The sequence below is a fragment of the Emydura macquarii genome, unplaced genomic scaffold, assembly GCF_026122565.2.
Source record: "Emydura macquarii macquarii isolate MOO-44397 ecotype Brisbane River unplaced genomic scaffold, CSIRO-AGI_Emac_v2 contig_2205, whole genome shotgun sequence".
Lineage (NCBI taxonomy): Eukaryota > Metazoa > Chordata > Testudines > Chelidae > Emydura > Emydura macquarii.
In genome coordinates, this window is record NW_027132342.1 from 21893294 (window position 1) to 21921160 (window position 27867).

The following is a 27867-nucleotide window of genomic DNA, read 5'->3' on the forward strand; positions in this document are numbered from 1 at the left end:
CACCTAATCCGTTTTTCTTATACCAACTGAATATTTATTCCTTCCCCAAGAAAGGCCAGGAATCTGGGATTAATTCCCAGGACTCTAGCTCAGGGTTTGAGAGCCTCTGAAGAGTTGGCTAAATAGAGCTAAATGCAGAGATGCTTTTCTCAGTACTCAGATGATACCTGTACTAATGAATCTCCACTCTCTCAAAACCTCTCTGTGCATTTAGGGTTTGTTTTGACAAGGATATTATTAGAACATGTGATCCTATGAAGAGCTCAATATACCATAGAATCATAGGGCTGGAAGGGACCTCGAGAGGTCATCTAGTCCAGTCCTCTGCACTCATGGCAGGACTAAGTAATATCTAGACCATCCATGACAGGTCTTTGTCTAACCTGCTCTTAAAAATCTCTAATGATGGAGATTCCATAACCTCCTTAGGCAATTTATTCCAGCGATTAACCACCCTGACAGTTAGGATGCTTTTCCTAATGTCCAATCTAAACCTCCCTTACTGCAGTTTAAGCCCATTGATTCTTGTCCTGTCCTCAGAGATTAATGAGAACAATTTTTCTCCCTCCTTCTTGTAACAACCTTTTACGTACTTGAAAGCTGTTATCATGTCCCCTCTCAGTCTTCTCTTCTCCAGGCTAACCCAGTTCTTTCAGTCTTGCCTCATAGGTCATGTTTTCTAGACCTTTAATCATTTTTGTTGCTCTTCTCTGGACTTTCTCCAGTTTGTCCACATCTTTCCTGAAATGTGGCACCCAGAACTGGACACAATACTCCAGTTGAGGTCTAATCAGTGCGGAGTAGAGCAGAAGAATTACTACTCATGTCTTACTTACAACACTCCTGCTAATACATCCCAGACTCATGTTTGCTTTTGTTGCAACAGCATTACACTGATGATTCATTTTAGTTTGTGGTCCACTATGACCCCCTATATCCCCTTGCGCAGTATTCCTTCCTAGGCAGTCATTGCCCATTTTGTACATGTGCAACTGATTGTTCCTTCCTAAGTACAATGATACATTGTACAATGGTACAATGAAGTGATTCATGTTACTGATTTTATTCCTTGAACTGATGTGCAGTGTTCCTCAGAAAATAGAAATGATTAGATGTTCTTACAGTCAGTAATCTGAACAGGAAATTTACTGAGAACCCCAGGATTGGATTTTCATGTAATTCCTAATTGCCTCAGTTAATGATAGGCACCATGGAAAACCCTCAAACAGTGGGGCCGATCCTGAGCTGTGACCAATGAGCACTCAGCATAGCTCCTGAGCAGATTGTAGAGGCACTGTTTGCACCTTCCTGATCATTGGACAGCTCAGCACCAGGCCAGTCCACCAGCTCAGATTAGACCAGCCTGCTTTAATTTGCACCAACAGTCAACAACTTCCAGGGCCTATTCTGGCAGCCAGGGCTCTGAGACAGGGATACCTAGGAGCTGCAGCAGCTGTACACCACCAGAGAGGATTCCCCTCTGCAGAAGGAATCTTCGGGCAGCCAATGAGAATTCCCACACAGCTGAGTAAGTTTTTCAGTGAGCTTCAATGAGAGCACATGCAGTTTGTGATGAATCCTGGAAATGTGTATCTACTAACATTGTGGAAAATATCCACACTCACATGAAATGTGGGACAGATAATGGAGAGCTCCAAAAGGAAACATCCCCCCCCATATTTACTCAGATTTATAACACAACAAACACAGCCTCACCATGCCCTGGGTGTTTTAAAATGTCACAGTAACAAACAGCATTCAGAATATATGGAGTTGACTCCCTCCTCTTGTGTACTGAACAATGGGATATTTTAAGTAAACAGGATATGCTGTAAGTGTAGCTGCTTCTGCTGTATCATGAGCCAGAAACTGTCTCAAAATAGCTCATTGCAGGTTACAGCTTCAAACCTGTAAACACTCATTCCATGCACGTGAGTAGTGAGATCTGTATATGAAACTTTAGAGTGTGATCCTGTAAAGATTTATGGACATTAGTAGCTTTCGTACTTTTGCACAAAAGGTTCATATTTGCTACTTTCCAGCTGGCAGTTCCAGCAGGTTTTTCTCTAATTGAGAGAAAACAGGAAGTTGGTTATGTCCAGCATGCAAATGTTACTAGCCATATTGTTACCTCACAAACATAACACATTACAGTACCAGTTTAAAACAAGGGTACCTTTACCAGGAGCGTCATGCCTCACCCCCTTCCCCACCCCAAAACACTCTTTAATGGCTTTGAAGTGCTCCACCTCCAGGTATAGCAGCTACAGAAGTGGCAGATTTGGGGCAAGGTACCTGAGGAATCCTGCCTCCATCACAAACCCAGCCTCCCTGGAAACAATTAAATAATGAAGCAAAGCAAGCAGTAGAAATTATGGCCAACAATGACAATAAGTAAAATGTAACATTTCTAAGTCACCTACCTCTGCTGACCCCAGTTGGTTTTTGTGACCTTCACTGAACCAGAACCTGCTTTGCCGATGCACCTCAATGCAGAAAGATATACCCCTTTTTTTCTCAGTCCAGAGCATCATCTGAGACAAATCAGCATTTTCACTTGTGATTTGAAACAGGATTTGAACTCAGGTCTCCAGTGGTAAAATGATGATGTTGTAATTCACCTTCCCCTTTTTCCAGCCTCCTCCTGTGGTATGTGCCCTTTAGCCAAAGAACAGTCTTTCATGTCACTTGCTTTATACATGCTTCTATAGCACTTTTACATTCTCTAGTTACTGGTCTTTTTCTTTAATCTTCTTTTTTAAGTCACTGTTACACAGCGCCCAGTCTGGGCTGTATGAATTTTGGACATGGCGAGTTCAGGGTGCTTTCTTCAGCAAATTAAAATTTGAGTAAAAGTGAATATTTTTGCTTCAAGGCACTTAATTCTTCCACTTGTTTGTGTAAATGATTTGGTAGTGTGAATGGGGAACAGGTTAACATTCCATTTAATAGTCCATGTTTATTCTACACTGTGTCAATAGAAGTGAATCAATTCTGAATATGCTCTTTTCTGTGACTAATGATTCCAAGATCCCAAAGCTAAAAAAAACCTCTTTTACCGCTCTCTGATTTTGCAAAGTTTTGGATGACTCACTGAAGACTGGAAGTATCAGAGTTCAAAAAGCTGATGTAATGCTGATTTTTTTTCTGGGGCTCTGATCTACAATTCTGATCTAGTCTCCTGACTGAATCTGTTCAAGGTAAAATTAATATGTAGCATTTATTTACATATTCAAAGCACTTTAAAGAGATCATGTAACCAATCCTCACCACAGTTCTTTGAGGTAGGTATTGTTCTCCTTCATGTCATTGCCTCCATATAGCACTACAGTAAGAGTTGCCTACCTAGCCACATGGCTATACGTTGAACTTTTCTAAGGCCTTGTCTACATTAGAAAGCTTTGTCGAGGCAAGCTACAGTGATGATCAAAAAGCGCTGTAGTTACAATGCTTGTGCCTGTCCACACAGCACACATGTCGACAAAGTGTGTCCACAGTTGGAGTTTTAGCACTGACATTGAGACAGTGCTCTGTGGGCAGCTACCCACTGTGCAACTCACTACCTTGTGCCACTTGGAGTTGTGGGAAAGCGAAGAGGATCGCAGTGGGTGTGGGCTCAACGTCCCATTATGCAGTGATTTCTGTCCCATCATTCCATGGGTTTCCAACTGCGTTTCACAGCATTTTTCAACGGCCCCAGTTACCTGAGCACCCGCCATCATAATCTGAAAGGATGGATCCTGCACTGCTCTCCACTGTTGTTGTCAACGTTCTGAACACTTCACAGCTGGTCATGCAGTATATCATGAGCTCCCAATCAGAACTGGAATACAAGGCGCCTGACCTGCTGTGTGCCATGCAAACAAACAACACCAGAATACTGTTTGCATTCGCAGAGCATCTGCACATGGCGCAACGCCACTTTTGGGCACATGAAGCAAGCACTGAGTGGTGGGATCACATTGTTATGCAGGTTTGAGATGAAAAGCAGAGGCTGCAGAACTTTCAGATGCGCCAAGCCAACTACCTGGAACTTACCCCTGCCTTACGGCACAAGGACACCAGAATCAGAGCTGTCTTCTCAGTGGAGAAACACATGGTGATTGCCATGTGGAAGCTGGCAACTCATGACTGCTACTGGTTAGTCACTAATCAGTTTGGAGTTGAGAAGTCCACCATTGGAGCTGTGTTATCGCAAGTGTGCAGGGTCATTAATCGCATTCTGCTTTGAAGGACTGTAAGTCTTGGAAATGTGATGAACTAGTGGAAGGCTTCACAATGATGAGATTCCCTATCTGTGGTGGGGCAATAGATGGCATGAATATCCCAATTTTGACCCCGCACCATCTTGCAATGAAGTACATCAATAAAGGGATACTTCTCTATGGTACTGCAGGCACTTGTGGATCACTGTAGGCGTTTCACTGACATCAGCGTGGGTTGGTCAAGGAAGGTGCATGACACATGCATCTTCAGGAATACTGGCCAGTACAGAAAGCTGCAAACAGGGACTTTCTTTCTAGGCCAAAAGATTCCAATGGAGGATGTTGAAATGCCCATAGTGATCCTGGGGGACCCAGCCTACCCCTTATCGCCACAGCTCATGAAGCCTTATATTGGCAACCTGGATAGAAGCAAGGACCATTTCAATAACAAGTTAAGCAGGTGCCAGTTTAAACCTAAATGAGGAAAATATTCCCATGGTTATAGCCATCTGCTGCGTGCTCCATAATATTTGTGGCGCTAAGGGTGAAATGTTTCCCCCTGGTGGAGCGCAGAGGCAGAGGCAGATCACCTTCCGGCTGAATATGAACAACAAGATGTCAGGGGTATTAGAGGGGCACAAAGAGGGAAGGGGGAAATTTGAAATCAGGGAGGCCTTGAGGAACTGTTTTGATAATGAGCATCAATAAGGTGTCTCTGTAAATAGCACAGTCCCATGCTATGACTGCCATCCAGTTTGCACTGTGCATCAATATGAGATGCAACCACCATGTGCAAGAGACAAATAAAGATTGCTTATTCACAGAAATTGTCTTTATTAAATAACAATTATTCACAATACACACGAAAAGCTGGGCTGGAGGGGAGAAAATAGGGAGATGCAGTGAGAGCTATGACAGCTGGGTGTAAGTCCAGGTATGGTTCTGGAAGCCGTCTGAAGGGGTGAAGTGAACAGAGTCCGAGATGGATTGGGAGTTTGATAGAAACGTGTGGATGGAGTTTGGGGAGGCCATGGAAAGCAATTCTGTATTAGCTGCAAGGGGGGACGAGCATGCAATAATTCAGTGTGCAGTGTTATGAGTGACATTAGCAGCTCCGTTTGCTCCTCTGTGGCTTTTATCATGCACTCATGACCTGCTATCACTCGCTCCTGGTTTTCCCTCCTCTCCCGCCTATCAATTTTCTGATTTTCGGACACAGTATGTCTCCATACACTTTTTTCTTTTTTTCCCTGCCTTAGAGGACTGGAGGAGTTCTTGGAAAATCTCTTTGCTTCTCTGTGGTTGTTTTCTTATCAGACACAGGCACTCAGCAGATGCGGAGCAGTTTCCCCTCAAAGGCATATCTATAGAAGCACAATAAACAATGAACAGAAGTATGATTGTGAGTTCAATAACAGCATTGATGCATTGCTGTAGAATACAGCTCTTTCTCACTGTTCCCTGGCAAGCGCACAGCTCAATGATCAACCAAGGCATGGTGAGTTGTGCCTGGGGGGAGGGGGTACTCAAGCTGGGGAAAAGGTTTTTGGTGATTGTTTGGGGTATTGATGCAGGTAGACAGTGACAAAATTTCAAATTGTGCCACCATTTTCCACAGGCAGGGGCCATAGAAGCCGATATGTCACTCCTGAGAATAAACAGGGATGCTAGGGTGCATCTTCTCCAGGTGAGCAGTTTCAAACTAGGTCCCTATGCTGCTCACCTGTGTGCCGCTTTGGTCACTGCACTAGTGATTGTGATTGGTGCAGGAAAGTTTCCTACAACGGGGGAAGAAACAAAGCAGCTCTGCCGAGGAATCTCTGGGAGAGGATTGGAGAGTACCTTCAGGAGAGTTTCCTAGAGATCTCTCTGGAGGATTCCCACGAAATCTCAGTGTGCATTAACACACTTCCACCACACTGCCTAGCTGAACAGGGGGACGGGCAGCACATGCAAACACAGCTACTCTTGTGCATTTCTATCCCTTCAACCAGCTGTATAATACAACCAAGCAAAGGACTGTGTACCTGAAGTAACCGAGCAGCATCAGCTCAAAAAAATCAACCTAAGTTTCCCTCTCCTGCATCCTGCCTGCCAGAGCTGGAGGACTGGGACTGGCTCAAACCCTCCGAGGTCAAGAAGAGGTCCTCAGCCCTCATGTCACCAAATGACCAAGTCCCCTGCTCTGCATTGTCCTCCAACTCAACCTCCTTGTCCGCAACTTCATCAAGGTTGAGTCAGGTGACCACTACCCACGGGTCTCGGGGAGGTGGTCACCGCTGAGGATGGCTTCCAGCTCCTTATAGAAGTGGCAGGTCTTTGGCTCTGAACCAGGGCGATTGTTTGACTCCCTAGCCTTTTGGTACCCTTGCCACAGCTCCTTGATTTTCACATGGCACTGCAGCGTGTCCCGGTCATAGCCCTTCTCTGTCATTAAACAAGAAATTTGACCATACATATTGAAGTTCCTTCAGCTGCAGTGGATCTGGGACTGCACAGCCTCCTCTCCCCAATCCAATCAGATCCAGAAGCTCCGGTGTGCTCCAAGCGGGAGAGTGTTTGGTGTGTGGAGCCACCATGGTCAGCTGGGAAGATGTGGTGTGAGCTCTCCCTGCTGACCAAGTAGGAAGTGGAATTTCAAAAATTCCTGGGACTTTAAAGGGGGAAGGGCAGATGGCTGCAGGGCAGCGGAGTTCATACTGATGGCCAACACGGTCAGGATGGGCATTGTGGGACATTTCCTGGAGGCCATTTACCGCAATATAATCAAGTGCGGTGTCTTCACTGACACTGTCACTAAAAGCTTGGTGCAAAAACCACCATGCCTCTCGTTGAGGTGGTTTTATTTTGTCTCAAAATCGGGAGTTGGGTCGGCAGAGGGGGCGGGGGATGCAGTGTGTACACCACCACTATTTTGGTGCAAAAAGCCGACTTTGTTCGACAAAATCTGTAGTGTAGATCAGGCCTAAGAAGTAGTTGGCAGATAGCCACTGTGCACAGTTCCTTAGAGACCTAGAATTTCATAGACAATGGGCTGTGTGTTTGTGTGAGAAGGTCAGTGTACAGTCAGATCCTCTCTATCACCAGAAGCCATACTGAAAGTTGGGAAACAAAGTACAGGGAAGAAAGGAGGGTCAATGTGACTCAGAAGACAGAAGTTAGGCCAGAGTGTACACTAGAAAAGCTAGTATGGTATAGTTGTATGTCCAAACCCTCCTACTGTCAATACTGCATATACCTGCAAAAAACTGCTTTTGCAGTGTAGCTTATATCTATTCCCCAAGCAAAATAAGCTACCCCAGCAAAAGCCAACTTTTAGGTCCATGTAACTATCTAGATTAGGGCTTTTGCTGGAATAGAAAAGTTGTAAAAAATAATCACACCCATAACTGACATTTGCTATACTGCCAAGTTTCTAGTGAAACCTGGTTTTACTCTTAGTAAGTAACCCCTTTTTAGGAGCAATAGAAGAAATAAATAAATGCAAATCTGCCTGAAAACTCCAGCTACCATGCTACATTTGTTTTGTAAATCGTGTAACAATAGGACATGGCAACAGTAATCTAATCCATTCATGTGACACAGAACATGTTATTAAACTCTTATTGTGTGGGAACTCCCAAAGAGTCAAAATGAAAGTGAAATCTGCTGAGTGAGTGTTGTGCAAGTGCAAAAGATCATCAGCATAAGTAAATAACCTCACGTGATCAGAACACTGAGAACTCAGTTTCGCCTTACACTTGGTGAGAGAGCTTCTCCATCCACCAAAAAGACAGGACTCTAGAACTATAGTAAAGAGGATCAGTTGAACGGGACTTTACGTGCTGCCTCTTGTTGTTTCTTTTTGGATTCAGCAGACAGCACCATGGTGCCCCTCACGTAAGTAACTTCCCTGGGGGCTATGAGCAATGTCTTTTTCTTTGAGATTATACTGTGCATGCAAAAAAACAGTACTTCATTCCCTCCTGAATCTTTTAAAGGGACACTATCAATTTAAAAATCCTACTTCTGTTTGAACTGTTTACCTACTGCTGTTACATGTAACGCCTAAGATCAGTCTAATTGAAAGAGATCAGGGAAAAATATTTATTTTTCCAGTTTGATTACTTTGTGTATTTGACAGCACTATGGGTATAGTTAGTTTCATCAGAGTCAGTTTCCCCTGTTGTTTATGCTGTGAATTTGACCCTGTTTTCTGTATAGTTAGCTTCCCTTGTTTGCATGGGATTTTTGCACAGCAAGAGGGAAGTAAAAGCAAAAATTTTAAAGGGAAAAAGGGGACTGAAAAGAATCACAGAAATAGGCAGTTAGGCTCAAGACTAGGTTAAGCACCTGAAACTACTTTCCACTCTTTTTTTTTTTTTTTTTTTTTTCCATTGTGAATTATATTTCTACTTGTGAATGTTAGTTGAATTGATTGAAAAAGTAAAGATCTGGGGGGAGTGGTAGATACCCTGGAAGGTAGGGATAGGATACAGAAGGACCTAAACAAACTGGAGGATTGGGCCAAAAGAAATCTAATGAGGTTCAACAAAGAAAAGTGCAGAGTCCTCCACTTGGGAAGGAAGAATCCCATGCACAGCTATAGACTGGGGACCGACGAGCTAGGCAGCAGCTCTGCAGAAAAGGACCTGGGGGTAACAGTGGATAAAAAGCTGGATATGAGTCAGCAGTGTGCCCTGGTTGTCAAGAAGGCTAATAGCATATTGGGCTGCATTAGGAGGGGCATTGCCAGCAGGTCACGAGAAGTGATTATTCCCCTCTATTTGGCATTGGTGAGGCCACATTTAGAATATTGTGTCCAGTTTTGGGCCCCCCACTACAAAAAGGATGTGGACAAGTTGGAGAGAGTCCAGCGGAGGGCAACAAAAATGATTAGGGGGCTGGAGCACAGGACTTATGAGGAGAGGCTGAGGGAACTGGGCTTGTTTAGTCTGCAAAAGAGAAGAATGAGGGGGATAGTGGCCTTTAACTACCTGAAAGGGGGTTCCAGGGAGGATGGGGCTAGGCTGTTCTCGGTGGTGGCAGATGACAGAACAAGGAGCAACGGTCTCAAGTTGCAGTTGGGGAGGTCTAGGTTGGACATTAGGAAAAAGTTTTTCACTAGGAGGGTGGTGAAGCACTGGAATGTGTTATCTAGAGAGGTGGTGGAATCTCCATCTTTAGAGGTTTTTAAGCTGAGGCTTGACAAAGCCCTGGCTGGGATGATATAGCTGAGGTTAGTCCTGCTTTGAGCAGGAGGTTGGACTAGATGACCTCCTGAGGTCCCTTCCAACTCTAATATTCTATGATTCTATGATTAGCATTTCTGTATCCTATCTACCTAACTTCCATGCATTTGACACAGTCAAATGTCCCTAACACTGTTGTTTACATCTCCTGGGCTTGATTTTCACACTCGGGCAACTCGTGAGCAACACCATTGATTTCAAAGGAGTAATATAACCATGAAAAAACAGAATCATTGAGAGCAGAATCAGCCCCTGTTGTTTTTACTTTTCATGTTACAAGTGGTCACTAGGGCCCAGATCCACAAAGATGTTTAAGTCTGGGGTTTAGGCACCTAAGTCCCAGTGTTGCCTCCATTATGACCCAGAAAGCCCCCACTGAATCCTAATCTCACGCAGCACCTACATTTTCAGAGCAAAAGTTCCCTCTCCCCTATGGTTCTGCCTCTGAATGCACGTGCTGCTGCCTCCTTCTAGGTGTCCAGACACCTAAGCCCCAGAGCAAGTCCCACACCAGGGAGGAAGACCAGCATTTAGGCGCTGAGCAGTCTAACTTACATGTGGGCCTGATCCTGTAGGCATGCTCAGAGACCACCTATTGGATTGGGTCCTATTCAAAATTCGGGGGAGAAAGTGCCCACCTTCTAACTTTTAGCCCAGAGATTAGAGCACTTGCATGGGACATGGGAGGCCTGGGATCAGTATTCCCCTTTCTACCAGAGGGGGAAAGAGGCTTTAAACAGGGGTCTCCCCTCCCAGGCAATTCCTCTGACTGTTTTGTGTGAACGATTTGGGCGTGGGGATGCCCATGAAAGCCCCTCTCCCAGCCTAAGGGGAGGTGCTACTAAGCCCAGGACTCAACTGAATGCGGGGGGACAACAAATGAGAAAACAGGAACGAGCGTGACGGTCAAAAGGTGAAACAGAGGGAATCTGAAGGGGACATGGAGCAGAGAACCCCAGACAGCACCCACTGCTCCTCAAAGGTGTCCAAGGAGCCAGCGGACGCGGTCCAGAGGAATGCTGCCCAGATGTGTGATCGGGCAGCGGAACAGAAAAAGGCCCCACAGTCACAGAGCACCTCCTCAGCCAACATCCTCTCCCTGGTGTTGCTGTTTTGTGTGGAGTGAGGCAGGCGCTTAACTCCTTCCCTCAAGATGCAGTTTAGATGTCTAAGCTGCCTGATTCCAGGCAGCGGGTTCCTAGTCATGGATTGCTAGCAGCACCTCCTTGCAGCCTGGATTTAGGTACCTATCTCCAAGACAGTAGGGGTTCTTAGCACACACTCCTCTCATTGGCATCTTGCATTGACTAGCTTTGGTGGCTCCAGAATGATTTGGCTAAGATCTGGCAGAGATCAATACGTAGGGAACAGCACTACAGCTGCTTCAAAATGACATAGGGCAGGGCCCAGAGAGCAAAACAGATGTCAAGGGACCACGTATGAGCTGCTGATTGTTTTCAATTTCAAATAGTGGGCAAGGGTGACAGCTGCTCTGATTCATGTTCTCCAGAATGAAAAATAGATGCAATCTGGAAGCATTGTAAGCAGGCGCAAGAGATGTTCAGGAGAGTGGAGATTAATCTGGAATGCAGAGGAAACAGGAAAGGATACTTTTCCCCTTCTCCCCCTTTCCTTGTTTATTTTCATTGTGGTTTAGCTCTTCAGAGTGCTTACTTTGGGTCAGGTGACTTAGCCACTCTCTGTTACTTCTGCCAAATCCTAAAGCTCAGAGCAGGCTCTCACACCTGTGGCTGGCAGGCTGCTGTTTCTGGTGGCATGGATCTTCTGCAGGTTTTTCCCTTGTCAAATTTTTTCCTCTTCTCTGGTGTCTCCTCTGCTCTGATTTTTCTCTCCTTCCTCTGTTTCCCACTCTCTCTCTGGCTGTCCTTGTCCAAGCAGAACCAGAGCATAGTTTCAGAGTAAGAAAGGGTTGGGCAACTGATCTTGTTTCGGAGAGCTGCCTAATTTACGCAGATCCTAACCTCTGTTATGGGGCACCCGAGTCCATGCAACCCAGGGGAGTGAAGGAACAAGCAGATGTAGTAGAAAATGACAAGACCATCAGACCCTCCCAATACTGGTGCAGGTAGGGCCCTGTCCTTGGTGATATTTAGCAAGGAATGCTATTTCACCAGGGACAGAGCCTTTTGATGAATTACCACATGGGAGCAGGAGAGGAAGATTTCATCCCTGATGACAGGCCCCAGTGGTGCCCACCTAAAATGGTTGCTGGGGGGTGTGTATTGAACTATGTAACTGATGTCTTTGTTTTCTGTTTCCTGCACCTTTTAAATATCTAAAGAACTGTACTGCCAGCAGGGAGAGGCAGCCGTTTTGAGCGGCAGTCACTGAAGACGCTGGGGATGGATGGACGAGCAGGCATGCACGCACATACGCATGCACACACACACACACAGTTCTTTCCTGTCTTTGTTCTTCCCCTTGCTCTAAGCTGAAACTCCCTGGTCTTGGAAGAATATGTGCGCTCTTTGGGTGGCAGATAATGGCACCAATAACATGCAGGTTTAAATCCTAGTGGGGTCAGCTCAGCCATTCATCTGCCCATGAGAGATTCCCCGCCTTTGGTTCATCTTTGCTGTCACAAAGGGATTTCAAAGCAGCTGTAAGGCCTGTCCCACAGAATACCCCAGTTCAGGGGGCCCCCACCAGGCACTGAACTGGCTCTGCACATACCTATCCATGAGTAGCTGGAGGCAGGAGGGGTGGCTGGGGCATTCCTTCACCCTGGCTATGCCATAGCAACTGGGGCACACACAGAGAGCAGCCCTCAGGGCTGCCCTGAACAGTGTCAGGGCCAAACTGGCTCCCAACAGCCCCAGAATACACAATGTGCAAGATGCCTCCCGCCCCTCAATCCCTGAGCCGGGCCCTGCGTCAGCACCAGCTGGGGTGAATCAGGACCCCTGAATTCCGCCCCTGCCTCAGGAGGGAGGGATGGGGGCTGTGACAGCAGAGCTGCAGAGGGCTGCCTGTGCTACTGCAGGGCCAGTGCCACCCGCTCTCTGCAGGCACAAGTGGGGGAGTCGGCACTCCCACCAGCTGTTACCCATCCCATTTCATGCATTGATTTCCCTGTGTCAGCTGAAATCAACGTTACCGACATCTATCCAATCCTGCCAAGTCCAGTTACTGACTCATAACTAAACACTGGCTCATCCAGCGCCGCTGCCTGCCCAGCACCCACTCCCACACCCAGCCTCCCCCTCCCAGGCTGCCTGCCTCGCACCCGCTCCCACACCCAGCTCCTCTCCCACTCCAGGATCAGGCACCCACTGCCATACCCAGGCTACCTGCCCAGCGTCTGTTCCCACACCCAGCCCTCCCCTGGCTGCCTACCCAGCACCCACTCCCATGTGCAGCTCCTCTCCCGCCCCATGACCAGACACCCACTCCTATACCCAGGCCTCCCCAGACTGCCTGCCCAGCACCCACACCCAACCCTCCCCTGTGCCCAGCACCCACTCTGGTGCCCAACTCCCCCTGGGCTGCCTGCCCGGCACCTGCTCCCACACCCAGCTCCTTACCCGCCCCATGATCCCCAAGAAGCCCAAGTCAGCCAAGTAGTTTGGAGTTTTTTTGTTGCTGTGACCCACCCCAGTCTCACCATTCTTTGGATGAGGTAGGCTGCAGCAAGAAACCAGGGTCTTTTGGGGAGGGTGGCAGAGGGTCCTAAGTGGAAATCAATGAGAAACTATTCATCTAGTCAACTAGGCACCCGCCCTGTAGTCCCCTCCCTGCAGAGTGCTCTGGCTCTGGCTCTCACACACTTCTGAGCTGTTTGTGTGGTTATATTTGTTTCAGAGCTCTGGACCCCGCTGGCAAGCACAGGCGCACATTCCGGCATCTCCAGGCAAGCCCTAAGGGACACTCTCGCCAATTGAAGTGAGGTATTGATGGCGTAAAGGAATGCTTAGCGACTCAGGCCCCCTCACCTCCCAATTGTGTGTGAGCTGGGTGCGGGGGGACACAGCACCTACACTGTAAGTGCTAAATCTTTGTCAAATAGCAGAAAGAAGGCTAGCGGTCTGTTGCTTAGTGCAGAGACCTGCTTCCTGGCTATTAATGATGTATGGGCTACGTGGGTTCAGATCCCTGTCCTGGGTTCTCAGTGCAGGGGCTGGAAGTACTGAGGAGTTTCAGGAACCACCTATGTTGCAGCCACGCCCGGGGTCCTGAGCACAGTGCAGTTGGCCCACAGTGATGCACTGAAAACATGGCTTGAGCTCATAGATGAGAGAGGTTTTAACTGCATCTCCTCCCCATGTGAGAGTCAGCCGGCCATGGGAGAAGCCAGAGAGCTTGTGTCTCGGGTCGCTCAATGACAGTGCTGACGGCAGGATCCAAAGGAAGCTCAGCTGAGTCCTCACTAGCAGAAAGATGGTGACTTGGAAGCAAACGTCTGAGAGAGGATCTGTTAAATTGAGGGAGGGCAGGCAGGATACATAGGGGAGGAGGCCCTGCCAAAGGGAATCAATTTAAGGGACTATGCTTGAGGAGGCAAATTCTCTCTCTCTGCGAAGGGTTTAAAGCCAAGCATGGAGTAGATGGACCCACGCTCACACCCAGTCCCTTATTGAGATCGACATGCAAACCCAAACAGCAAGTCATCCCTGAGAGGCTGAGGTAGCTGTTCTTGCCGATCCCTTTCCCTGAGGACGCTCTTTTTACCTTTGGTTTTGTTTTTCAGCACCAACCAAAAAGCCCTCCACCAAAAAAAAAAAAAAAAAAAACCAACTGAAAAGAAGTCAAGGAGCTCAGAGAGAAGTGGCGAGTGAAGTCTGCCAAGAAGTCAGGCTGAAGGAGCGGGAGAGAGGAAGGGCCACTACAGGTTTGTTCCCACAACACCTGTCTCCTAGAGGCCAAAGTCAGATTGCTTAGTTAACTCAGCTGAGACTCACAAGAGGGAGGGACGCAGCTAATTGCCATACCTACATCCAACATTAGGAATCCCTCCCCCCCTTGTGTTTGTTTTCTATGATTAGTGCTTCCTTTTAACAGAACTGAAAGCAAAAGTCTTTTTGGGTAACAGGTGATAATGCGACTTAACTAGGCATTTACAGTAAATGGCACCAAGGCTCCCAGGCTATCAAGCTTGGCAACCAATAAAAACTGACCCACCACCCAGTCCAGCAGAGAAGTCTAAAAGTTTGTATCTGGACGGTCCCCCCTTGAGGAGCCCCCTGGTGTAACTGCATATAGAATGCCTGTGGTCCTTAGGGTGAAGAGAGACACACAGCTGGCTAATGGACTGTGGAACTGGCAGTAAACAACCTGGCACTGCTCAGCCCTTCCCCATCTCCCAACCAGTGCCCAGTGGCCATTTTGCCTAGGAGTTGCTTTGCTGAGTGTTTGTTTTCAGAGGCAGGGCATAATAGTGCATTGTTTTTTACAGCTGTTGATACCGTATCAGGTGGAGCCATGCTAGCATGTTTGTTCAGTGAGGCACTTTCACTTTCCCTCTGGGCGAAACTGGGTACACGTCCAGTAAAGCATGAATGGAACAGTTATAGACCATCCATGCTCTTTCTTCCATCCATATATATGGCTCTGGAGCCCAATTCTGCCTTCTCAGCTGGCTGACCATCCCCTGTGGAAGTCAATGGGGGTTGGGGTGTGTGTACATATGCACAAAAGTCAGCATCTGGCCCATTTGCCTTTACTTCTCAGAAGCAGCTGGAGGAAGCTTGTTCCTTATCTCTAGAGTGCCCCTGCTGACAACGGGGTTTCCAAGCTGGGTGTTTCTGCTGGTTTCCTGCTGCCTGTGTGCGCCAGCACTGTTGCCCCCCCCCAATACTGCAGGAGGAGACTTGGAACAATGAAGTGGTTGTGGAGCTGTGCTCTGGGAGCCCCCATGCTCTCCCCCATCTCCATAAGGTCCCATAGCACGGTGCCGTCAGCTGAGGCTAAATGGATGTGACTCCTTCCAGAACTTGTCAGCGTCGCTGTGGGGGAGGTCACTGGAAAAATCACCAACTTCCTAAAGCAGCTTAAATGTGTTGCTTCCTCTAGGACGCCAACCCTCCAGCAGGGTTAGAGTCAGACAAGGAACTGAGGCCAAGTGACCTGTCCTCACTTCACAAAACTGTGTGTCAGTCCCTCCTGCTGCTGACACGAGTGCTATAGCCCTGTTTGTACTCCAATGTGCACTGCCCAGCCAGCATAGCTATGGAAGGGGGACAGAGCCTGTGGTCTGTCTCATGCATCGTCAGCCAACCTTCATTACTGCTACTGACATGAAAGGAAGGGAGAGCACAGACTGAGCAGTAGATCCCAGGGGGCATGCGCAGGGCTGGCCTAGTCTCTTGGCTTGTCACTGGAGCAAACTGGCTGTGGGATTGCTGAGAGAACAGAGTCCCAGGAGGGTATTTCTAGTCACATTTTGAACTAGACCCCCCACTTCACAGGCAGTTGGAATTCTAACCTTTGGACCCAGGCCCCTGCCCCACAGTCCAGGAAATCTTGTTTGCGTCTAGTTTAATGTTTAAACGGTCCCCTTGTTAGTTCACAGAATTTGTTCATTTCGTCCCTTGCTTGTTCCCAGAGGAAGGTAACTAACAGTGTGTGTAACAGCCCCTCATATAGGCTTTCAGCAACCTTTAAACCTGCGCCCTTCAGCCCCCACACTACAGACCCCTATCCCTTCAGCTAACAAACTGCCTCCTTTAGCAACAGTAAGTGGTTATCCTCTAGTGGGCCAGCCATGAGAAAGTGTTGCACCATTCCCTCTGTTAGTTTGCTGCCTGGGCCTGTGGGATCGGTGGCATGAACACTGAAATTAAGAGCTCTCCCATTCATATTTCACAGCAGGAGTCTTCAAGGAGGGTACTCCTCTGGTCTTACGGAGCTAGTACGGAAACCAGAATGGGTCTGTTGCAGCAGAAAATTGGGGCTCGCCTACTTTATTGGATCATGTGCCTCCTGGCTGCAGGGGCCATTATACTGATGCTGTATGCCCTGATTTGGGAAGCAGGGAACATCGTCAACCTTCCCAACAAAAGAATCGGCTTCTATAACTTCTGCCTTTGGAACCAGACAACTGGAGAGTTGCAGTGCCTAGAATTCAAGGACCTGATAGAGATGGGTATTGGCCAGGTTGGGATGGTGCTGACAAGGGTCTCTGTTTACTTTGTCCAAGTCCTCTGTCTCTTCTCCCCCTTTTTTATCATGCAGGCCAAATGTGTGAACACCAGAGAGGCATGGGAAGTGAACCTTGTGGTGCAGGGCATCTCAGTTGTGCTTCTGTCTGGTGGTCTCAGCTTGTTTCTGTTCCAGACCAGGGTTTGGATTCAATGCTCTGAACTCAGCTGGGGTTTCCTGGCACTGGTTGGGGCTCAGGCCCTGCTGCTGCTCCAGCTTTTTGCTGCAGCTGCGTACCTTAAGTGGTTCAAGCCTGGTCCTTCAAAGGGCAGCCCTCCCCCTGAGAAGCAGCTCCCACCCTTGAAGGTGTGAAGGCAGAAAGGGAGGAAGATGCAGTGCTAGCGGGTGGCAATGAATTTAAGTGCCTGTAGGAACTTACACAAGTTTTTATAATCATCTGAGAGTCAGCCTATAGCTTGCTCTTGTTTACTGATCTCTAGCATTGGTCCGAAACAAATTATATTACTTAGTTTGTCAGGCAGTTAATCTAGGAGACCTTCAGCTCTACTACAGTCAGCTTATGTAATGCACAACTGGTGACACCAAATGCAACAGGATAAAGTGAGTTAATGCTTTAAAGTGAGGTTGGTGGATGGAGAAATGACTCTTCTGGCCTGGGCAGTACCCTTAAGGGAACTGAATAAGGCAAATATAGCAGGGGTGATGGCTAGTCATAGTACAGAATTCTCTGCAACTTGCCTTTACTAAGTACTAGACAAAAGCTGTAAGACAAACCAGGATTAGCCCCCAGAGCCAATCAAACAGAGAAGAAGGGTTACCGCATCCTGCAGGAGAGCTTGTGGGTGTTGGCATGTCTGATGCCTATGTGCTATAAAACCAAGGAGGTTTAGACATGAGCATGCCATTTACATCAGCAGTACCTGGAACAAAGGGAGATCAGGAAAGGGTCATAGGTCTTTTCTAGCTCTGTCTATTAGGTAATTGCATCTGCTGCATGGATAATCTGGTCCCCACTAAAGGATGTAAAAAATGTGTTACTATGTTCGATCTTAGACAGGAGACTGAAAAAGAGGAGGCCAAACCCATGAAGGTCTCAAACCTTCTCCAGCACAGCAGTTTGCAATCAAGCCTTCAAAGTATTTCAAATGAGTTGCTCATATTTTATAAGCACAAATGTTAACATGGCAGGAAATGCAGCTCAGCAGGTTGGGATACAGGTGCTGAACCCTCCTGGTGGCACAGATTTAGTCTCTACAAGCAGGGAATGGAACTAAGTGTCACCCCGCAGCTAACTGTTCCTGGTAAATGAGATAGTGGCATCACCAGACAGGTTGTAGGTCACAGTTGTCCACAGGGCAGAAACCACCATTGGGCCTCTTCCCACTGTCTGGTAGGCTCAGGCCAAGGTTGGAACAGAGTAGAATTGGAACACGGTGGTGGAATGTTGTAGGAAAACATGTTCGGCTGGTGCCATACCTGCTCTCTGGTTGAACAGTGTGTGAGACTCAAAGCACCCTGTATTCCAGTGGTCCCCAAACTTTTTAGGTCACGCTCCCCCCACCCCTGTCTACACCCACATCCCCCGCAGCTAGGGATGGGAGCAGGGCCACGGTCAGAGCCGGGGGCTGCGGCTGGGAGCAGGGCCACAGTGGCCAGAGGCTGAGTTGGGAACAGCACCAGGAGCCGGGGGCCACAGCAGCCGAGGCAGGGAGTGGGGGCGGGAGCCAAACCGGGGAACCACGGCTGGTAGCCAATACTGGGGGATGGAGCTGAGGCCAGAACCATGGTTGGGGGGTGGAGCTGGAGCAGAGTTTTGGGCTGGGGCCCTGCCGCACCCCTCCAATGTTCCTCCAGGCCCCCCCCACACACACACACACACTGAAGAGCTCTGCTGTATTCACACCCTATGCACCATTGTAATAATCTTTGTACACAATGTGTCTTGTGAGCTATCATTTGAAAACTAGTAACTCATTGGTCAAGGTCATCATGGTGAAATTAATTATCTGTAAAGTTATGAATTCCCCCTCCTTGATGTTACTTGTTCAATACCAGACAGCCCTGCCTAACCAAAAATTGTTAAAGAGATCTATGCTAAACAAAGGCCTATGTGTTCACCTCAATTTACATACAAGTCATAAACCTAACCATCAAGACAGCAGGGAGAGGAGTTTGTGAGAAACCGTAAACACAAGCGGAAGGAAAAAGAAAAAAGCATGGTGCCTCCTTCACCACCAGATGCCATGTCACATTCTTCACTGCTTGAAAAAACTTTACATGGGGGCGGGGGGGGAAGGTATATAACCTTCAGAAGAATCCATTTCAGAAGTTCACAGGACTATACAAGAAAGGGGCAGAGTATCCAAAGTCTCTCTTTCACTCAAGAAGACAAAGGAACCAGCGGCTTTGGAAAAAGATCCTGCCTGTGGAAGGGGTCAGCTACCCTGTTGCTGGAAGACAGGAGGTGAGAAAAGCCATTTTGAACAAAGCCTAGAACCAAATCTTGTTTGCTTAAGTTTTAGACTTTTAGATTAATCTTTTCACCTTTATGAGCTTGTAACCATTTCTAACTCTCTCTTATATTTGAGCTCATCTTCTGTTAATAAACTTTTCACTATTAATCTAAACCAACAGTGCTGTGTCTGTACTAAAGTGAATGTCAACTGTGGTTAATATGGCAAGTTGGTGGGTTTTGTCTCCTTAAAGGAGAAAATGGATCTTCTTATTCCTCTGGATGTCGCAGGAGAGGGCTGGACACATCAGGGCACATGGGTTTGGTGGGGTGTTGGGAGCACCTGCTAACATTCACCAAGTCTGGTAAAGACAAAAGTGTGTCTGTGATAACTGCTGGAAGGCTGTTAGATTCAAAGTGAGTGAATCAGAGCTGTTCACCAGACAGAACACACAGAGCATGTTGGCTGGGTGTATGTTCCAGGCAGTGACACAGCCTCTCAATGCTCTGAATTGCCCTCTATAATGTGACAGTGTGTGCCCCCCCTTGCATGTCTTTTCCATCCAGCCTGCTCTGACTCTCCTTGCATCAGTGTGACCTTAAACATATCTGGGTTCACACTCTACACAACTAGTGTCATCTTTCTACAAAATATACCTTGTAGGTATCATTTGAAAACTAATAACTCTCACTAATATTCTTGCATGATGGAGGTACACGTTGTGTATTAAGAGTTAGGAATATGAGCAGAAATTATGATTAAAGTACATTTAAACCAGGCATGGCAGGGGGAGCTTGTGTACATGTCTGCCCTAGACAAATGGAACCCGTTTGCTTCTCTGACCAGCCTGGTCATCAAGCAGAGACGATGCAAGTCCATTTACATATCAGGTAAACAAAGCCATCATACCAACAAGTGGGGGAGTAGACGGCATGGTGTGTCACATGGCACAGGCAGAGCACATGGATGCTTCTTTTTTAAAAGAGACATTAAATATTTTAATAACCTTTAAAAGTTAACATAATACTGATAAAAGGTGCCCCACTGACAGTCCCGCAGAACACACTGTTTATTTGTAGATCAAGGGCAGCTGCACAGCAAAATCTTCCCCCCACCCAACGTGCCTGCCCTGATCTGGAGAGCCCAACCCTAGAGCTGGGAGGAGAGTTCAGCCTCCATGACCTCTCCGCAGACACTGGCAACCAGGAGGCCACTTAGCATCAGCTGGAGAGGTGGCATGGGGAGGAGGGGACACTTGTCCCACAAGGAACAGGGTTGTGAAGGCGGAAAGGGAGTGTTAGGAGTGGGTGACAGGCTGTTCCCAAGGCTCAGACATGCTGGGCAAGTGCTATATTTGAACCAGACACTGGCCATGCAGCTCATCTCTTCACAGGGCAAGGCAAGGCAGGACAGGGCGAGTTCCTCTCACACATTCTCTCTTGCTCCCTTCTCCTGGGGCCCTTTCCACACCACTGCTCTGGGCTCACTTTGAATGTGGAAGCATTGGAGGCATGCGTACAGCCACACTGCTGCATCCCTGCACACTGCAGCTATGGCCTGGGTCTTCTCCCCACCCCCACTTCCCCCTCCTGCTGAGGGTCTCTCCCCCCCACCCCCTGATATGGCTCACTCAGCATTATTTTTGCTCTGCTTAAAAAAAACCCTGCAAGATTTTAGCTAAAAAAGATCTCCCTGACATACTTCAAAGCATCATCCTCATCCTCCGAGTCTGTCCTGTCAGCAGAGCCCAGCGCATCTGGCTCAGCGCGGGGCACGGGGCCTGGCCCAGGGGTGCTGGCCCCATCACCGCTGGCTGGACTCCATGGAGGCTCCGGCCGCCTTTGCTGGCATTCCTGCTCCTCTTCGTTTTCAGATGGAACATTCTCCTCTGTTTCTTTGTATTTACAATCCTGGCACATAAAAGAACCGTACATATCCATAAAGCATTTCGTCCCAAAGCGTGTCACAAACACAAGAGGGAAGAACACCCATCCCCACCGGGATCAGGTCCCCAAGCTCTTACAATGCAACAGAAGGCGGATCAATAGCCACTGCATCCCACTCCATTTAACAGCACACAGCAACACAACCCACAAGCTTAGGTCAGGCAGTGAAGAACACCGCTTGTGGCCACTGAAGCTGCAGGAGAATTTCAGACAGGCAGAACAGAGATAACTGCAGTGTTCTCACCAAACTGTAGCTTGGGTAACACTGTAGCTTGGGTAACACCTTCAAAGAGTGTCACAGGCTCTGTACTGCTCACAGGGGAAAGGGGAATTTGTTTTCTCTCTCCTGAGGAATAAAGGACTCTTCAGGAGTGAGCAGGAGAGCTTTAACAATCAGGAACAACTAAGGGTCTCAGTCCTGCAATCAGAGCCATGTGGGCAGACCCACACACCCACGGGGAGTCCCACTGAAGTCAATGCACAAGCCAGGATCTGCCTGCAGGGATCTAATTGCAGGATCAGGGCCATAGGAAGCAAGAGACTCCAGGCAAAGAGCCCAGGGGAGCTGCCGACCTAACGAGAGAAAAAGTTGGTGAGGCGCCATGAACACCATCTCCTGCAAGGTGTATGAAATCAGCACTGCCGCATTTACTCACCCAAGTGAGTGTCTGACAAGCTCCTGCATCTCCTAGGCAGCGTCTCCTTCACAGGGCCGGGAAGGAAAGCGGAGCCCTTTACTCTCCAGACCCCCCTCACTCTCTGGCATAGGAAGTAGGGCTGACTGGCTGGAGGCTCCCTCCACCAGAGGAAGGTTCATCACTGTGATGCAGGTGTGGGAGGGGGACAGGCAGACACACTTGGGGGACGAGGAATTGCAGTATTCCAGAGAAACCTTCCCTCCCCTCTCCCCCCCCCAAAAAAAAAATTGGAAATCATGCTACTAAACCTGGTTAACCAGGTATCCTGTTTCTGCACCTGCTGATACAAGGGCATGTGTGTGCAAAGGGGACCTCTCTCCACACATTTATTCACAGGCAATCCTGTGGCCCTCATCACCACAGTCTGAGCATCTCAAATAGTAAACTCACAATGCTCTGCAAGGTGGGGGCATACCATTGACCCCACTTACTGAGGGGTAAACTAAGGCACAGAGAGATTAAGTGGCTTGCCCAAGGTCATGCAGGAGATCTGTCAGCAGGGCCCAAGCATAATTTTTTCAGGCCCAGTACTAACTTGTAACATGGGCTCCTTCCCACACACATACCCATGGGGGTTGCAGCCTCGGCCAGGGGCCCTAGAGCCTCGGGGCCCCAGTAAAGTGTACCCTTCCCCCCCCCCCCCCATGTGGGGTCCCTGTCTGTCAGAGAGCACGAAATAGCATGCAGACCACCCAAGCCCATGCTTTAGCGCCCAGGTCACCCATTCCTTCCTCCTGCCTGACCCACTCGCTGTTGTTGCTTACATCCCAACGCTTCCATGGGCGCGTGGTACGATCTTACGCACACTGGACCATGGCATCACTGAAATGGAGGCGGCTGGTTACAAAGGAGAACGCTTCCATTTAGTGGTGGAAGTGGTGGAAGCCAGACATTTGAAACTAGACTGGGCAAAAGCACCAGGACAGGGACATGTTAGGAAACCACTGCGTTGGCAGAGAGATAGACCAGCAGGCCTCACGGCTCACCTCAGCCAGGACCCCCAGTGCCACGTCCACCAGCTCCGCTTCGTTCATACAATAGACAGTCACGGTCCTGGGAAGGTCAAGAGGAGAAAACAAAAAAGCAGGGGTCAGATGGAGAACACTGAAGCTGCTATGGACAGAAATGTGAATGCTGTCCCCATAGAAACACGATCAGCAGAGGAATGTCTGCACAAGGGTCACTGTAATGTTTGCCTTTGTTTCCGCGAGTTCCTGTTTTTCAATGACAGGAAATCAAAAGCTGGAGCCCGATTTTGCTCTCCCACCCCTTTTACACCAGTGTGACTCTGATGATTTGAATGGAGTTATTCCTGATTTACCTCAGCTCAGAGCAGAAATCACGTCCCTTCTGGAACATCCCTTTCCATATATTTCCATCATCATCAATCCCTTACACACCACAGTTATCCCTGCAGGATCGCAAAGCACTTTAGAGGCCGGGTGACCAGGCCTCAGGTACAAATGCAGCCGCAGTGATCCAGCACCGGGAACACTGCACAAGAGGGAGCGTAGGGAGGGAAGTGAAGAATAACATAGCTCGTAGAGAATGTAAATACCCAAAATGGGATTCAGCCATGGCTCCAGCTTTTGAGAGATCTAAGCAAACAGCTCTTCGTTTTCCATCTCTCCTGGGAGACAGCGGCTCTTCCAGAACAGCGCTCCCTGCTGCTCTGACACAGGGAACAACACCAGAGGGAGCCTCCATCCCCACTTCGCGTGATACCCTCGCTTCTCATTGGAGGTTTCCTAGCCAAGCGTTGACCAGGCCCCAACAGTGCTTTGCACATGGGAGCCAATGCGATTGCAGCCCCAGGTAGCATGGCTTCACAAAGCACTTACCTTGCCACAGGTGTCTTCTTCCTCCTCTTGGGTCTCACTGCTGACATAGTCTTTCTAGGCTCTACCACCCTCGCTGCCATCCAGGGCGGAAGGATCCTCTTCTTTGCCTCCGAGGCAGCCATTTCCAGCTCTTTTCATTTTAAAAAGGAAATGGCACACAGTCAAGACCCAGCCACTTACACAGATCAGGACTCAACATTGTGCCTGATTGCCTGGTGTTGTCCTATATACAATCCCCTCCCCCAAACAGAAGCATTCATTAATCCCTGGCCAATACATCAAGAAATGTGCAATGGGTCCCTGTTAATATCCTAAATAAATACGTTTCAAACAAACTTGAGTTCTCTTCCCACCTAGGACTGGCTACATCTGAAAGCATGTTTAGAAGATCTGGTTTTTGTTTAGTTATTGCCAGTTACTTATTGTACTTCCCTCATCTTGTCCAGCAGAATTAGCATTTAGCTGTGTACAAACAATAACTAATTACTCCTCAGGCCTGTGACTGAATCAGACAGGAGAAGTGATGAGCCCGGAACCACCAACCTAATCAGGATCAGAAGCTCCAAAATGCTATTCCTGCACTCAGACCACATTGCCTCCCCTCATCAGATTTGTTTTCCAGTCCCTGGTGTGAATAAAGTGTGGCTGTGGTTGGCCTCACAACTCTTCAGGGAGAAGATTTAAATCCTCCCCCCTCCCTCAGCTGTTTTCATTACAAATAATTTCATGAAACATTTTTGTTCACATAAGGGCTTGTCAAAGGAGGCCTTTAAAGATGGACTGCTTTACATGTGCACACATTACTATGTGCGGGAATAAACTAATCCAAACATGGCCTATGCAGGAGAGGCTAAGAACCTGATGGGAACAGTGGTTTGGATGCACCTGAACCAACATTCACCCTGTGTTCCCTATACACTGAACACACCTGTACCTCAAGTACAAACCCTCCTGTGGCATGCTCTGCCTCACCATCTTTGCTAAAACTTCACCAAAGCAGGTTGTGAAAAGTCTGGAATTAAACAGAGCACAAACTGGCTCCTATTCCCTGCTTTTGTGCCTTGTTTCGGCCTCTTCACTGGGTCCCAGGTTCTCTAAGTGGGCCCGCAGGGTTCCTTCTTCTGTGGTCACCAGGCCTGGTGATGCTGGGCAATGGAGCAGCGGGCACAATGAAATGCTCTGCTTGGGAACAGAGTAGTCTCCTTCCACTTTCTCAGTCACTTACTCTGCTGCTACCACCTCAGCAGTGAGTGTTACCACACGGCCCCCAATGATCTCTTCACACCCCCAGCCGCCTCCTGGGCCCCGGTCACACAGCAGCAGGGATAAGGGAAAGGAGCATAAAAAGCTGGAATCTGTGTAACAGCTTTGCTAGAAGCCTCGCCTGTGCTAGGGAAACTGATGCCCATTCCCCCTTCTTTTACCACTGCTCTCACCCAGACCAGCCTGAGATCAGCTCCAGCCTTAGGGAACCAGGTAAGGAGTGACCTTTCCATAGCTCAGCCAGGAACAAGAGCTGCAAGGATCAGACAGCTCAGAAACGTCTCTCTACTGAAAACACACTGCAAAACCCACCAGTATGAGAGAGAGAGAGAGAGAGAGAGGGGGGGGGGGGGCGATGCCTAGCCCAGCCTGAGGGAGCCTCCCTCCCAGAGGTGTGAAAACTGACAAATGTGATGTGCATCACCAGAAAGGCTGCCCCGTCCCTTTTGGGAACAAACCCCACAGATCTAGTGCTGGGAGACAGGCTGCTCCCTCCCATCTGCTTACCCAAAGGAAGTGCCTTAGACCAGCTGCCAGAAAAGCGCTGGGCATTGCGGGGAGAGAGGGAAGGGGGCAGCTCCAATGCCCTCCCTAGCGATGCTGAGAGGCTGCCTTAGAAAGCCCAGACACTATCCACGAGCTTGCCTGTGCAGCTGCCGGGGCAGCCGGTGTAGTTTCTGTAGGGCAGGGCAGGGCAGGGCAGGGCACAGACACCAGTTACGCAGAGAACATTACAGGCGACCAGCTCTGTTCAAACAGAAACAACACCCTGCCGCGGCCCCTGGCTGTTGCTGCCTGGGCCTGGAAACCACCTGACCGAGTTACATGGACACCGGGCTCCGCCTCGCCCTCTCCCCATTGGATGGCAGCTAAAAACCAGTCACGCATCGGAGAGGGCTGGACAGTGGTGGCTGCACCCCGGGAAATGCTGGAGGGCTAGTATCGCAGTGCGAGGCGCTGTACTCACGCGTCACGACGCTCGGGAAGGGGGGAGGGCATCAGACGAATCGGTCACTCCCAGGCAGGGCGGCTCGTTGCTCACTCCTGCAGCTGGCAGCCATCGTCCTGCTGCACGTACGAGAATGAAGGGAGCAAAACTTCGCCCGCTAGCAGAGCGCGCGCCGGGAGCAGACAAGCCCCGCCCCGCGCCGCCGCGCTCGGGGGCTAGCGCAGGGCCTGCGTAGCGCGGGGCTGCACCGCTGCGGACATGCCCCAGGCAGGCAGTGCCAGGCAGGCGTTTTGTTTGCAGCGTGGCACGCTCCTTTCCAGCACTGAGGAGGCCGGGGCTGTTTGCAGGTGGAGGCCGGGCGGGGCCTGCTCAGGACACCCCCCCACACACGCTGCTGCTGGAGAGACGCTTTCCTGGGACTCGGTTGCACGCTCGCGCTCAGCGCGGGACCAGACCGGCTCAGGCTTTTTCTTGGGCTAATAAAACCAAGACGCCACTCGGAAGCGTCTCCCGCCCCCTGTTGCCCCCAGGAGAGCCCCCCACGTCAGCGGGTTTAGTAACTCCGCAAACCCCACGTGGCGGTGGGGCTGGGGAAGGGTGAACCGCTGCTCGGAGGCTGGAGCGGGGCCGGCCCCCAGGGGCAGCCGCCTCTGCCAAGAGCTCGAGAGGCCGGTTAAACAGGGGGAATTGCCGTCCGTGAATGCCCCGGGGCCCGGAGTCAGGAGAAGGCTGCGGGGAGTGCATCCCTTTCAGGCAGGGCGGGGCACGTGGCATGGGCGAGTTTTCCATAAAAGGACAGAGGCCGGCGTTGTTGCCCATCGCCTTAAAGTACATGCCGCAAAATCAGGCGCCTACCCCGGGAGACACACAGCGATGCAGTTGGGATCGCTCCCCCCACTGTCAATCCCTTCTTAAGCTGGACTTGTTGCTGCTTATGGACGCTTCTAAGGCCTTGTCTACACTGGGAAAAAATAAGTGGCTATATTTATGTCGACTTTCAGCCACCATTCTAGCTGGGGCTGATGTCCACACGGCTCCCCTGGGGTCGGTGGAGGATATCCAAACCAGGAGCACTTCCACCGACCTAAGGGGCAGTGGAGGAGCTGAGACCCAGCTCCCTGCTGGGAGCCAGTAGGCTCCCTGGGGGCTGCCCCTTCCACGCCTGGTCCCAGCCGGGAGCCAGGGCAACTGCGGGGAGACGTCTCCACTCCCTAGTCACAGCCAGAAGCAAGCTGCAGCAGCTCACTTTCAGCTTGTCGGGCGGCAGCCCCCTGCGGGATCCCCGAGGCCCAGGCTCACAGTGGGGCAGTAGGCCGGCGGCCTCCCAAGCCCCAGCTCCGAGCCGGGCAACAGCCATCCACCTGCCGGGCTTGCGGTGAGGTGGCAGCCACTAGTGCCCCCGAGCTGAGAAGGGATGTAAAAGGCTAAAGGTTAAGCAGCTGTTTGAACATTTTAAACAGCTGAGTACCATTTAAACTGGGCAGCTCTTGCTGGTAGGGAAGCCAGAGGTGAGACACAGCTGGGTTCCCCCCCCCAGCAGGTAACCATTCAAACCTTCTATTTTTAGACCATTTAAATAGATTTTTAATTAAACTATTTTTTACATTCCTAGCTTGGAGCCCCTGTGCCTCAGGCTCAGAGCCTGGGGGCTGGCAGCCAGGAGCTGGGAGGCTTACCTGGTCCCGGCTTGCAGTCCAGAGCACGTACTTGTCAATTTCACTGCTCTGCCAGACTGACAAGTATGACAGCCCCTCCACCGCTCTAAGGGGATTCAGTGTCTACACTGACACTGTCACCTTAGCTCTGTGGACAAGAACCCTACGCCTCTCGTGCAGGTGGCTTTATTTAGTCAACAAAAAAAAAGGCAGTTTTGTCGGCAGGGAGGTGACTGTAGGGTGTACACCAGCACTCTCTAGTATAGATCAAGAAAAACTCACTGATAGAAGAAACAAAGTGACACTTCGAGCCCTACCTCTTTTCCACCTAGGAATCAGCAAGGTTCCCCCCACCCCAAGGATCTTACCTCCCTGTTGCAAGATCTGGATCTTCCGGTTCTTGGAAGTCAGCACAGGCCAAGAATTGCTAGTATAGGCTCCCTCTGCTGGCAGATTGCACAGCAGTCAAGTTAATGTTAAATAATTTATGAACTTAGTCATCCTTTA

At 49.3% G+C, this 27867-nt stretch overlaps 2 protein-coding genes across 8 annotated transcripts; one reads left to right on the top strand and one right to left on the bottom strand.

Moving 5' to 3' along the window:
- Positions 1-5060: 5060 nt before the first annotated feature.
- CYREN (cell cycle regulator of NHEJ) lies at positions 5061-27747 on the bottom strand. 5 transcript variants are annotated; one of them, XM_067559699.1, is made up of 6 exons: positions 27729-27747; positions 25724-25824; positions 23494-23623; positions 22639-22705; positions 20710-20918; positions 5061-5569 (listed from the first exon to the last, which is right to left on the bottom strand). In XM_067559699.1, the coding sequence occupies exons 3-6, from the start codon at positions 23613-23615 to the stop codon at positions 5533-5535; spliced, it is 435 nt and encodes a 144-aa protein (XP_067415800.1). In that variant the 5' UTR covers positions 23616-23623; positions 25724-25824; positions 27729-27747; the 3' UTR covers positions 5061-5532. The 5 variants fall into 5 exon arrangements, with proteins under 5 accessions (XP_067415800.1, XP_067415799.1, XP_067415802.1 ...); XM_067559698.1 differs by lacking the exon at positions 27729-27747 and having other exon boundaries at positions 25724-26220; XM_067559701.1 differs by lacking the exons at positions 25724-25824; positions 27729-27747 and adding an exon at positions 25402-25546.
- TMEM140 (transmembrane protein 140) lies at positions 7945-16955 on the top strand. Of its 3 annotated transcripts, none has more exons than XM_067559697.1 (4): positions 7945-8084; positions 13259-13437; positions 14145-14285; positions 16262-16955. In XM_067559697.1, the coding sequence occupies exon 4, from the start codon at positions 16319-16321 to the stop codon at positions 16904-16906; it is 588 nt and encodes a 195-aa protein (XP_067415798.1). In that variant the 5' UTR covers positions 7945-8084; positions 13259-13437; positions 14145-14285; positions 16262-16318; the 3' UTR covers positions 16907-16955. The 3 variants fall into 3 exon arrangements, with proteins under 3 accessions (XP_067415798.1, XP_067415796.1, XP_067415797.1); XM_067559695.1 differs by having other exon boundaries at positions 13259-13344; XM_067559696.1 differs by having other exon boundaries at positions 13259-13344; positions 16265-16955.
- Positions 27748-27867: the final 120 nt, after the last annotated feature.

Bases quoted from the DNA above. Each gene is read 5' to 3' on its own strand.
- TMEM140 (XM_067559697.1), top strand. From the start codon at position 16,319: ATGGGTCTGTTGCAGCAGAAAATTGGGGCTCGCCTACTTTATTGGATC.
- CYREN (XM_067559699.1), bottom strand. From the start codon at position 23,615: ATGGCTGCCTCGGAGGCAAAGAAGAGGATCCTTCCGCCCTGGATGGCA. The intron at 20,919-22,638 runs GTGAGCCGTGAG...TTTATGTGCCAG, and splicing joins CACTGGGGGTCCTGGCTGAG to GATTGTAAATACAAAGAAAC. The intron at 5,570-20,709 runs GTATGTCAGGGA...GTGCTTCTATAG, and splicing joins GATGAGGATGATGCTTTGAA to ATATGCCTTTGAGGGGAAAC.